The sequence below is a fragment of the Pleurodeles waltl genome, chromosome 1_2, assembly GCF_031143425.1.
Source record: "Pleurodeles waltl isolate 20211129_DDA chromosome 1_2, aPleWal1.hap1.20221129, whole genome shotgun sequence".
Taxonomy (NCBI): Eukaryota; Metazoa; Chordata; class Amphibia; order Caudata; family Salamandridae; genus Pleurodeles; species Pleurodeles waltl.
Genome location: NC_090437.1, coordinates 1,195,577,354 through 1,195,589,641, shown reverse-complemented (window position 1 = coordinate 1,195,589,641; position 12,288 = coordinate 1,195,577,354). Strand labels below are relative to the sequence as shown.

At 40.1% G+C, this 12,288-nt stretch overlaps 1 protein-coding gene across 18 annotated transcripts in view; it reads left to right on the top strand.

Moving 5' to 3' along the window:
• The window catches only part of ADD1 (adducin 1), a 572,382-nt gene that overhangs the window by 184,526 nt on the left and 375,568 nt on the right, over positions 1–12,288 (top strand). For all 18 annotated transcript variants that reach the window (XM_069203567.1, XM_069203558.1, XM_069203535.1 and 15 more), the window contains exons 7-8: positions 2,793–2,942; positions 10,431–10,574. In XM_069203567.1, coding sequence (XP_069059668.1) covers positions 2,793–2,942; positions 10,431–10,574 — 294 coding nt within the window. The remainder of the gene's footprint in view (positions 1–2,792; positions 2,943–10,430; positions 10,575–12,288) is intronic.

The following is a 12,288-nucleotide window of genomic DNA, read 5'->3' as shown; positions in this document are numbered from 1 at the left end:
TTTGTGATGGATGATGTTATAGGCTTGATTGATTATTGGGGAATGCGCCAGATGCAAAGGTTCAGCAGGAGATGGTGATACCCGAAGGACACCACAGGGTATGGTGGCAGTCTTGGATGGGTAAGAGTCCAGTTGCGTCTTTGCCGCAGTAAATTGAGCCATGTTCATACTCTCCCTTCGGTTCCTGTAGATTTTACATTTCTGGTCAATTAGTCCTCCGTAGTCCTTTTTGTTAATAGCCTGCCTAGATGTTCTATCATTAGCACTCCAAGCGAGGTATCTGCCAAAGATACCAGCGTCACCGAAGCCAACATTTGAAGTTACTTATAGTAATTGTTAGGACCATAAAATTCGGCTGAGAAAGTTTAAAAATAAATGCATGTTGTCTGTCATAAAGCAACCAAAACTATCCGCACTCCTCTCTCCATCCCACTTCTTACACGCTTCTCGGTGCCGCCCTCTCCCTTGACACCTCATACACTTTCATGTTCTGTGTACGCCTCATCTGTTTTCCAGGAATGTAATGCGCAGGCCCTGCGGTCCGGGCTGGGGTTCACCCTCCAAGGTAGTCACTGCTTAGCCTCAAGACTATGGATATCTGTGCCAAATGGGAGTCTCTTCACCTCAAGACATTGTCCAGAGTGGACCCTTCAGTTTGTGTTACACCGGGGCTGCTCTTGGCTCCCTCGTCCTGCCCTCGGCTCCCTCGTCCTGCCCTCGGCTCCCTCGTCCTGCCCTCTCCGCACCTTGGCTTGCATTAAAGATTGCCTCAACAAGGGGTCCCAGCTTCAGCGCACTGCCCTCTCACTAAAGATAAAAGTAAAAAAAATGAGAATGTTCTGCAGCTTAAAGAAGAATGCCATACTTGAAGAATGCATACCTTGAAGAACAATTAACTGTGTTTCACCTTTGTCCCTCTTTAAGTTCTTTTTAGCCCTGTATTCTCGATAGGAATGCATAACAGGTTTCTCCTTTTGATAGGGATATTTGTTTTCTACGTTGTGGTTAATGTTTTATCACGTTTATTCGTGTGTTTCACCACCCATTTTTATTACTGCTTTGTAGCGCTACAACAAGTAGATGTTAATCCATGTAACATTCACTTTAAAAAAAAAATTCAAAGTGTATGTAGAGGTTTCACAACAGGGTGGTGGCTGTGAAAATGCTGACTTTTTGTATTTGAATGGTAAACAGCTGTTAAAAAATTATGTACATGTCCGTCTGTATTTGGTATATAAGTAATATCACTGTTCCAGGCACTTCCAGATAGCTCATAAAGTAAAGAAAATCTAAAGAATTGTTTTTCAGTAGCATTGCCTCTTAAACCAGTAGAAAGCCGGCGCTCTAGTAATGATAAAGAATCATGGCATTTCATCTGGTCTTGGGCACTCACCTGTTCTTTTGAGAGTGGTTTGAGCCATTAGGCAAGGTTGGAAGTTTGAATCACTGCTGGATAGTAGGCCACTGTTATCCATATGTGCCGAGAATTTAGCCGTCCCCTTTTCCAGGGTTCTACAATTGCAAGTGGGCCAAATACATTACTGTATTTTTGCCATTATAAGGTTATTTAATAATGATTGTATTTGCACCACCGAAAATGCCACGTGTGGTTAAAAAGGTCGGGCCTAAAGTGGTCACTCTTGCACTGCACATTTTGGGAGATGATTTTTGAAAGCTTTGTCGGTCGCTTCCAGACAGCTTGCGATCTGATACAGGTATACAGCGATACAGCGTACTGTTTCTATCAAGGCTTGATGGCCAGACAGAATTAATTGTCCACAGCTTGTTGGATTTGTTATAGGGGAATGACACCATGTTCTCAGTTAATGACTGTTGCACAAGATAGTTGCTGCTCAATGTGAAAAGGTGTCTGTAAATCATGTTGAGGTAAACTTGACATACTGAGTTGCTGGAATGTCAGATTAAATGCAAGACTTTTTGCATTTGGGTGCATCTGTTTGTGTCACTGAACAGATATTCAACGTTATTTGCGGTCTTATAAGTTTTGATTTCTTAATTGTTCTGGAGTTTGACATTGATTTTCATAAAGGTATCGAAGAGATCTATTCAAGGCACTCGTGACTAAGTACATGAAATCAAAAGTGGGAAATTTGTTGTATTGTGGCATTATGCACTAAATAGTTACAGCATCAAACTTATGGGCAAAATTAATGTAAGCAGAGATACTCGTAACTGCACTGTGAGATGTTATGATCGTTCCCACTGCTGCGGACAGTTCAGCATCCAAGTCCCCATGACTTTGAGACATGATCCCTAATAGAATGCTGCTTACAGGATTTTGATTTGCAACAGGCAGAGCCTGGCTTGTATGTCCACCTTCCTGGGGTGACTAAGCAACTCATCCATGTTGGCGTCTTCCAAATCCTCTTCTGCTCTGATCTTTGTAGCGTGATTAATGTCTGAGCGTTTTATATGTAAGGTGAACTCTTAAGCCAATTCTTGAAATTCAGGAGGAAAACAGCAGAGGGTTCCCATAGTCTGTAGTTGGACAGTGCACGTCTCGGTTGTATGTAACTGGTATGCCTTTTTGACCATATTCTGATTGCAGCTGGTAAAACTCAATGATTCTGCCCTGGTTTCTGCTAAATATAAAATGTGTGGTCTTCCATGATAACAATCATTTGGGTTTGCTCAGGACAAAAATGTATAGCTGCATGTCTCATCATTCCTTTTCTAATGAAACATCATTAATGGTTTCCCTTATATTCTCTAAAAGCATTCTAGATCCAAAAGTATTTTCAATTTGGAATTGTACTTATTTTGTTTGCCAGGTTAAAATTAACATTCAAGGAGATGTAGTTGACCGAGGAAGCACAAATTTGGGCGTGAATCAAGCTGGCTTTACATTGCACTCGGCAATCTATGCAGCTCGTCCAGACATAAAATGTGTTGTTCATATTCACACACCAGCAGGCGCTGCGGTAAGTTTATTTTTTACTTGGTTTGTTTTACTGTGAACGTAATTACTAATACTGATTTATGCAACTGCTTACTCGGTTTACCTTAGCTAATATTTTGATTATGAATAGAGTGGCCACCTAGTAGCTAAGATTGAAAAAGATATGCTTTTTGGTATGTCTTTTGACACATATATCTCAGACCTGCCTTTGATGGCGATCAGGTCAGCACCTTACTTTTTGCTGATGTCAATACCTTTGAGGTTGAACAGGAACGTCTGTGTCGATAGTGACTCAACAGATGATTCCCCCTTTTCCCCCCTTTTCTGCACTTAGTCTCCTTAGATCGTTCTCTTAATCCATCTGAGCCCAGGACTACATCTCAATCGAGGCTCTGTCCCTTTTTTTTTTTTTTTTTTTAAACTTTGTTTCTTCTGCTGTCAGGTCTTTAAATTTTCCTCTCCTTTTAGTTGCGGTCCTGTCCTTCCAGTTCCTGGAGCAGAACTCGTAGTCTTTGGTGGAATGAAGAGAGACTGATGGGAACCCCCTCCACAAAGACCTATTGGAAGTCAGACACAGCTTTTTCCCTTCCACATGAAGGTTATATGACAAAGCAGCCATCTGACTGGAAAAACTAGGCTTATAAAGCCAGGAAACGCCTTCAGTTACATTTACCAACAAGAAACGTAGACTAAAGATGCTTTGAGAAAAGAACGATGAAGAAAAAATTGGGTTAAACAATCACATAGATGCACGGTTCCACCCTCATGAGCCAGGACTGAATGGAAGAGGCAGCCGTCAGTACACTGAAGCATGGGGATGAATGCCTCTAGACCTATGGAAGGCAAATGCTGTTTTTTCCTCTTCAAATACTAAGCCTTTTTATGACGCCTGTTCCCCTAGTAGCGCACTGAGGGCCATATGTACGAAAGCTTTTTCCCATAGACACAGAATGGGTAAAATCCTTTGGTACATCGGGCCCTGAATTCGGCAACATGAAGAAAAAAATACACCTTTGCTAACTTTTAAAGGATGCAAAGTAGCATTAGACATACTCCACTCAGCGCTCTTTGCTTTTGTTTATATATGTTCCGTGTTCGGCAAACGTAACCAAATGCAGAATCACTCCTGCAGGGAAGTAACCATTTCTTTTATTATCATAACTGCCCCAAACCACCCTGAACAGGTTTATTGTTGTCCATTATTTAGCCATCATTTTATTCATGAAAATGCAGGGGAATAAAGCTGAACATCTGATTCACACCAATGTATTGCTAGCTGCGTCTTAAAGAGACCAGCTTTAATAAACTTTCAATTCTACAGATAAAATGTTTATAACAAAACAAAGCTTTTTTTCTTAAAAGGTACATTCTTCATTGCATAACTATTTCGTCTGTCCTTTTTTTCTCTAGTCTGTGCATGTGTGTGCGCCATTAAAAACGCAAACGACTGCAGCAGTTTTTGCATTTCAAGGCACTGTGTTAAATTCACTAATGTATATGCTATTTACTTAAATTGCGCAGAAAAATACAGAATCATTCTTGAAAACATTTATTTTCAGTTAAACATATATCAGTAGTGGCAGCACCCCTTCAAATTCAATATCATACATCAGTACTTTACTTTCCATAGTTCCCGCAATCTGCTCATTTCTGCATAACAACGTTCTGGCCTCCTAGAAGTCGTCCGGATAAATCAACCACTGTTTAGTCAGTATAGTGACATGTCATCCAGCTATTCGTGGTGCACTGATGAAAGGCATGCAGAATTGTGCCTTCTGCTACTGTAGCAGCCTATCCCCTTTAATCCTCAATCTCAGCTGTGGCCAAATACGATCTGAGCAGGACCAGAGTATTCTTTTAGTTGCAAATGTATCTGACATACTGTTACAGTACACTAAATCATAGTCTCAGGCGTATGTGGTGGGTGAGTGGCCTCGCCCGCAGGCCATGGCTGAATAGCACCTAACTGAGGTCGATAACCTGTCATACAAAATCTTTTTTTATGTCCTCCATTACTTGTCTGTTAGTATTATTGTGAATGATGAAGTTGTTTCTTCAATCTCATCTTGTTTATTGGAAACAGACAAGTCAGTCATTCTCTGTAATATCAAATCTTTACTTTCAAAATGTTAATATTCCTTTCTAATTGAAACCAAATTAACCATTGTCATTGTGTAATGCCTTAGAGGGACACATTACCTGACTCAGTGGCATATCTATTATTTAGCCTCCCCTAATTTTATTTTCTTCATCGAGTTGACTAATCGAAGAAAGGGCTATATTCTATATTGCCTGAAATAGGGTTTAAAACCACTGAAAGCCATGGTCCTTCAGAAAAGGGTTTCATAGGCCTCACCCCAAGGTACACAATAAGCATTTCCACTAGCAAATTATTCAATACCGTTTTTGGAAGCTACATAAGCTGGAGCAGCTACAAATCTTTGTCCCATTGAAGGCAACCCAAAGGCAGAGCGGATCAACTGCCTTGATCATCAGCAGAAAAGCCTCTTGCATATATATAAAGAAATTACCTCGTTGATTTTCCCCTTCCCCCTTTCAAAATATTGTGGAAAATGGCTACCCCCTTAAGTGGTGGAACCAGTTGCTTCTTAACAAAATTGTTAAGGGCATTTATTTCTGCTTTTTAATGGTTTTAAAGAAAGACCCAAAGTACAAATGTATACCCATTTTGGTCTGAAAAGCAACAACAAGAAAATCGGTATGATCAGAAATGTTGAGGGTGCTTGCTGCCTAGAAATGGGCTTGTTGGATGGAAGTGTGATCTCCATTTGGCGTCCAGCTTACAGCAGCAGTCCAGCTCATAATTATGTAGGCAACCGTTTCTTCAGTTTGTTGCCAGATCTAGGCCAGTCTTTGCAGGACTTCTACTACAGTTGCAATTCTCAGGTCCAGATGAATAAACACTTAGCATATGATTCAGTTACAGATATTGAATCAATTGTTATAAATGTCAGGCTTACAACTAACTGTTTCAGCCTTCTCCCATATCAAGTTAAGTCCAATAAGAAATAAGCTCCTATGGAAGAATTTCTGGGTCAGTTCACTCCTAAAGAACACAGGTCCTTAGCACGGGACAGTTTTTAGCACGGTTGCATACTCTCTTGTCCCTGAAATTCTGAGGGAATCGCCTTGCTGCAACCCTGAGATCCTGTTTCGTAGGCATAGGTTTCTTCTGTATTCCAAGATAGTTCCTGGCACTCTGAGCAGTTTGGGGTATTTTAAGGGTATAAACCTATGCTGGGGTGCCTCACCCATGCTCCACAGCCTGTACAGCTGCGGGGCAAATAGCCCGTCTTTGTGATATGTTGTTGCTGTTACTGGAAATGCAGAAACTAGATACTGTTGAAAATTCATTGATAATCTAAGGGCCTCCTTTTTTTATGCTCTGACTTTCATGTGAATGTGGTGTTGAGCTGTTAAGACTTGCTCTTGGGTTTTGGTGTAAATAACAGAACATCTAGTTCAGGCAACACATGTATCACTCACATCTGGTTGTTACAGAAGTACTAGTTATTTTATAAAAAGTAAGACTTAATAATAAGCAATGATACTTCATAACTTTTACATTTTATGACATTCATTTAAACTGCTTGGTGTTATTTTTGAAATAACGTTTTTTTCCGCCTTCCACGTTGAGCTGTGGTTGGGGAGAATTCCATGCTGCAAATTAGGGTCACAATTACTCATAAATGTAAGCTGGTATCAGCCAAAATCAAAGACTGCTTTCTAGAGCACTGGTGCGTACTTCTCTTACTGTTACAGCGGCTCTCTGGTTCAGGGTTTCTGCAATTCTGGGCCTGCTGGTTTATTGTAGAGACAGAGCACACAGTTGCAAGTCAGGTGTTGTCATGTAATCATGAAGCTGTGTGAACTCTCGTGCTGTGTGAGATAGTAGTAATGTCATTGTTGGAGAGTACGAATAGGCAGAGAGCTGAGCTGGCCCCCGACAGTCTGGGGCATACATAGGAAAAAGCATTTTCTTTATAGCTTCCAGTGGTCTCCTTGGAGGTGTTGACTCTTGGGTGCAGCTGCGGTCAGTTTGCAGATGTTCACTGTGGTGACAGGGCACTTAATGTCTATTTCAGGTTCCTACATTGGTTTTGCATCAGCATTGCTTCAATTGGGAACTCCCATTAATCAGCTTCTCGTTGGGCTGAGCTGGGCCATAGAGGATCGCCTCTGATCTCTGCGGTGGTGAACAGAGCTTTAAGTCAAAACAGTATAAGATACACAAGAGGAACCATTTGCACGCAGTCCTGGGCCACTAGAAATCTGAAACAAGACCAATCAAATACAGAAATAGCCCTAATCTTGTGGGGGGAACCAACAGTGCATGTCTTTGCAGGTAGCTATAGCCATAGCTCCATTTGTGTTTAAGCTATCACTTTGCGTCTTGTGTATTGCACATAGATCGTTCTATTCTCCAGCTCTAGCATGGAATGGAAGGATGGAACCAAAGCCCACTTCTTTCCAGCAGAAGTGTGTCCTTTGGCGAGGCAGCCAGGCAAAATAGTTTCGTCAAAGTGTCACTGTCTTTTTCATCACACTTTGACCTGCTGCAACTGGTTTGTAGATTTTTGCCAGAGCAGAAATAGCCCATCTTTGGAATTGCTGTTGAAAGCCAGATAGTGCCCGTGGATTCACAATGAATTTCAGAGGGTGTGGGTGAAATCTAAAGGAGCTGTGCAGGAAGAAATGCTGAAAAGGGGGAGATGGGTGTCTCTGGCTACTGCTAGTCTTATAGAGCATAATACAACCTTAATGCTTCCTTCATTCAGCCGGTAAATCCTACCTCACATGTAGTTAGGAACTTAACATGCACACTCCACTTGTGCTAGAATCTATTAGTAGTGTCTTAACCAAGTCACTGGATTGGCAGTTGGTGAAATGAGTACTACTTTGTGTGGACCCCAAAAGAGTTCAACACGCTGTTAGTGCACAATACACCATAATCACATAGAGCACTAATTAGGAGACTAGTATCATTTGTCCCCTGCCCCACAAAACATATCAGATCTGCAGAACATTAACATAAGGAGAAGGTTGTCACATGAACTCTGTACCAGGAATTTGCGATCCTATAAATGTAGAAAGCTGCACTCCAATAAATCACAAATTAAAGATAATACTTATGATCCTACCGTCACCATCTGCAAAAAAGTCAAGTGACCCCACCTCTCTTCAACATGTGTATGGAATTGTACCTGGAATCCACCAGTACACTACTACCACCTAAAAGTATCTAAAAACATGTTCACTTTCTGATATCTTTACCTTTCAGTATGCTCTCCTAATACTCAATCGTGGATGGCCGAAAATTTCCTCACTCTTACTCCTCATAAGACAGAATAATTTTTTTTTCTCCAAAATGCAAAAAGAGCTTTAACATGGATCTGCCTGACTAATTACAAATTACATCTCTATCGCTCTTAGTAATATCACTCAAATTGTTCTGGTTCCCTTACTATTCATGATCCCTCACATAAGCAAAGTAACCAAACGTAGCATTCTTCCACATAAGGGGTTTGGAAAAAAATCACATTGTTTGTACCACCAGATCTCTTGAAATCTGCAGTCCATGTCCTAATCTTAAATCATGACTAAAATTTGAAAATGCTGTGATGCTAGGCTGCCCAGTACGTTCTCAACCTCTCAATGCAGTGCCTCACTCCACAGCTAGACTTGTCTCCTCCAGGAAACATCACAGCATTTTATTTCTCCTCCTTAGCTTTCAAATCTTATCAAGTTATCTGGTGACCAGGAGTATCTGCTGGATGGCGCAGGCTTCAAAACAACACACACACTTACACAAAATCCCCCCATCAGCATCTTTCACAGAATGCAGTTTTTATATTAACAATTACTATGTCCATTAAATGTGGAAAATGTGTGTTATGTTCTCATGCACCTTAAGGTTCTTTTTTGGACTTATCTTTTTTTTTCTCTCAAAAGTGTTTTTGAATTTCCATATAAACTCATTCACATCTCTTTCCAAATACATCCTCTTCTGCAGAGAGATCCCTCTACATCCATGACTCAGTGTTAATTATACTAATTGTAGACTGACTCATAGTGGTATAACAACATCTACATAGTCAGGTGGTAGAAGGACATTTCCGTATCCATTTGTCACTGAAAGGCGAAAACACACTCTTTCCTTAAAACAAAGATGTCATTAGTAGAGGGGAAACGGTGCTGCAGCTTCTCTATTAGAAAAAAGCTGCGGAGCAGCCAGCTGACAAATTCAGCCATAAACTTACTTGGATACTGGTGTGTCAATTCAGAGTTCAGAGCAGACACTCATAGTTAAATGTTCTCTGTGTAGGTCATTTAAAAAAAAACATTATTTGACTTTACATTGAGTTTCTTCCACGGTCTTTCTCTGCAAAGTTTGTAGGTCAGAATACATCCTGTATTTGATAAGGTCCTGTATTGTAATTCTTTCTTTTCATCATGAGGGCCTCCAGTGAAGTCATGAGTCACATTCTTTCCTACCAGGTGGGATCAGCTGCGTGCTATTTCCTCAAAATTAAATGATCTTCTGCTTCCATAGTTGTCTTGTGAAGCAAACTGGCTGTCTTAAAAGAAATGACTTGTCGGCAGATTAAATATGCTGCCTATCTGCCTCCAATTATTGAATTGTGTCAATTTTTCTAAAAGGAAATGGAAAATGCTAGCTCAGGCCTGTTACTTTTCTTATCCTGATGTGTAAAGTTTATAAGAAGCTTTTTTAATCAGTCTGCTAAAAGTCATGTATACTTTTTAAATAAATATAGGCATTAGAAGTGTTTTTGTAAAATGTGCTGTGGAATCTCACACTTGAATAGGGATATTCAGTGTTCAATTTCCGTGAAGATTTCAATGATGAGAAACTAACATTTGATTTGAGTATTTTTACCTTCTCTTAGAGCCCTTGTTTTAAGCTTTACAGCAGAACTTTATTATATAAAGTGAGGGTTCATACCTTTAAGAACTAAGGCAGCATTTGCAGCGTTAAGAAGTGTGTACCAATCAAAGAACTGTTGCAGCCACCTGGTTAGAATCCCATGCATTTTGTGAGAGTGGTTCTCCAGATACCAAATCTATGGCTGGTCAGATGTGCATTGCTGTTTAGTCAACATCTTTGTAGATGACCTTAGCTTATCTGATGGACTTTTCTTCTCCTAGGTCTGTCCCTAGAGCTGGTAATGTGAAAATGCCTCAAACAGAATAAGAGGGAAAGTACTGAGCTTAATGCCTTTTCTATTACCACTTTCCATTCCTAGCAAGATTGACGAAAGTTACCAGGATTATCAATGCCACAATCGAGGACTCCGTATTAGTGGTTGGGGTACTGTAATGTCAGAGTTGCTTGCTAGGTAGAGTTCCTTTATAGTGAATGGTTTATACTCTGTGCGCTTACTGTCTTTAAATTCATTTACTGGCGTTGGATTGAAATAATTACTGTAATTTCTGTAGAGATGTAAATTATAATTTTCAAACCCATTAGGTATCTGCAATGAAGTGTGGCCTTCTGCCAATCTCCCCTGAAGCACTGTCTCTAGGAGAAGTAGCGTACCATGACTATCATGGTATTCTGGTGGATGAAGAAGAAAAAGTCATGATTCAAAAAAATTTGGGACCAAGAAGCAAAGTGAGTATAATTAAGCATTAAGTGAACTGTATAATCACTGAAGAAAACTGTTAAGTGCATTTTCTGTAGGGACTGAGAAATGGAGCAGAAATTTGAGTCTGCTTAACATGGGTTGGTGTAATATAACTGATGTTGAGACAGTAGTATGATTATAGTTTAAAAAAAAAAAAGAAAAAATTAGACATATATACTTTTACGGAATGACTGGATATGTAAAATCAATGTACTGCTAAATAGCATGTCAAGGATATGCTACCAAACATAGGTCTCCACTCATATACTCTGAACTCTTCACTGACTCCAGTTCCCAAATGACAATACTGAAAGCTACTCCCAGTGCCTCACTGTAAACACATGAACACACATAATCAGTAATACGTATGTACTATGTTAAATAGTAATCGCACAGTGGGGCACACCTCCCTTTCTGCAAGAAACTGAGCATAAGAATAGGTACAGAGTACAACAGCAAGCGACCCACTTGGGCACCAGCAAGACACTACAAGCACAAACAATATAAAAGTACAGTGAACAGAAACTACAAATAAGCAATGGATGTTGAAGCACAGCTTGCACCAATCTTCTGACAATAAAACATTATTTAGCATTGGACCATTCATAAAATGAATAAATGTGCACTAAGTGACCATATGTACCTCACTGTATAACCCAAACTACAGCTTGGGTTGATTTATTAGGCTCCCCCTAGGGACTTCCACAACTCAAATTTTCTACTTCATGTTAAGTAACATCTAACTGTTCAAGACGTAAGCCCTTACTAAGACTGTCACTACCATTTCTTCCCCTTAAAGAGCTGCTAAGATTATTTGCATTTTCTGGCCTCTTCCTCTGAAATATTTACATAACCAGACTTTCTTTTCCTATTCTCAATTGCATGAGTTAGGTATTGTAATCCTTCTCTTTTTCAGGAACGTTTGCACCTTGCTGTGCTCCATCTGTCTGACTTTCATGAAATAATGGCAGATATTTCTTAAAAGGCTAATATTTCTCTGTTTAAGTCCAGTAAAACTCATCAGATGAAGTACATTTTCTCTGAAACATGCAGTTCATTTATTGGCTGCACCCTGAATGTGTACCTCAAGATTGAGATATAAAATATGTTCTGTACAAAATTCCACGGGTATGGGGAAAGGAAGCTGATTTTCACTGTTCAAACCAGTTTCTGTATCTGGAATCTGTCTGAGTGCCTCTCTGTTTCTTGCTGCCATGAAAATGAAATGTAGAGCTGTAACTTCCTGAAAAGTGAAATGGCTGTATCCGTAGAAGTCTTGGTGAGGATGGCTCCAATACTCCCTTCAGCTGTATCTAACACTCATACATCAGATTTCACATCAAAAGTACTATACCCCTCACCACTGGAGCCAAAAACAAATGTCGTTGACTTTGCTGCGTGTCTTTCAGCACAAGGATCGCCAACACAGATGTCATCGAAAGGATTTTACTATGGGCTAGTCCACCTTGTCTATTAAAGACTTTGGCCTTGTCACTGCTTCAAAAGCCTTCATCTAGGAAAGCCATAGTCTGCAAGATGGATTGTCAAAAAGTGTTCTAGTCTGTAAAAGGCCTCAGTGGTGCAGATTGCTTACAAAGGATGATGGAAGCATTTTATAACTAGATAACTAGCTTTCCTAAAACCGTGTGCCTAGTACCTAGCCATCCTTGGCACAATCATGGGACATACTACATCTAGTAC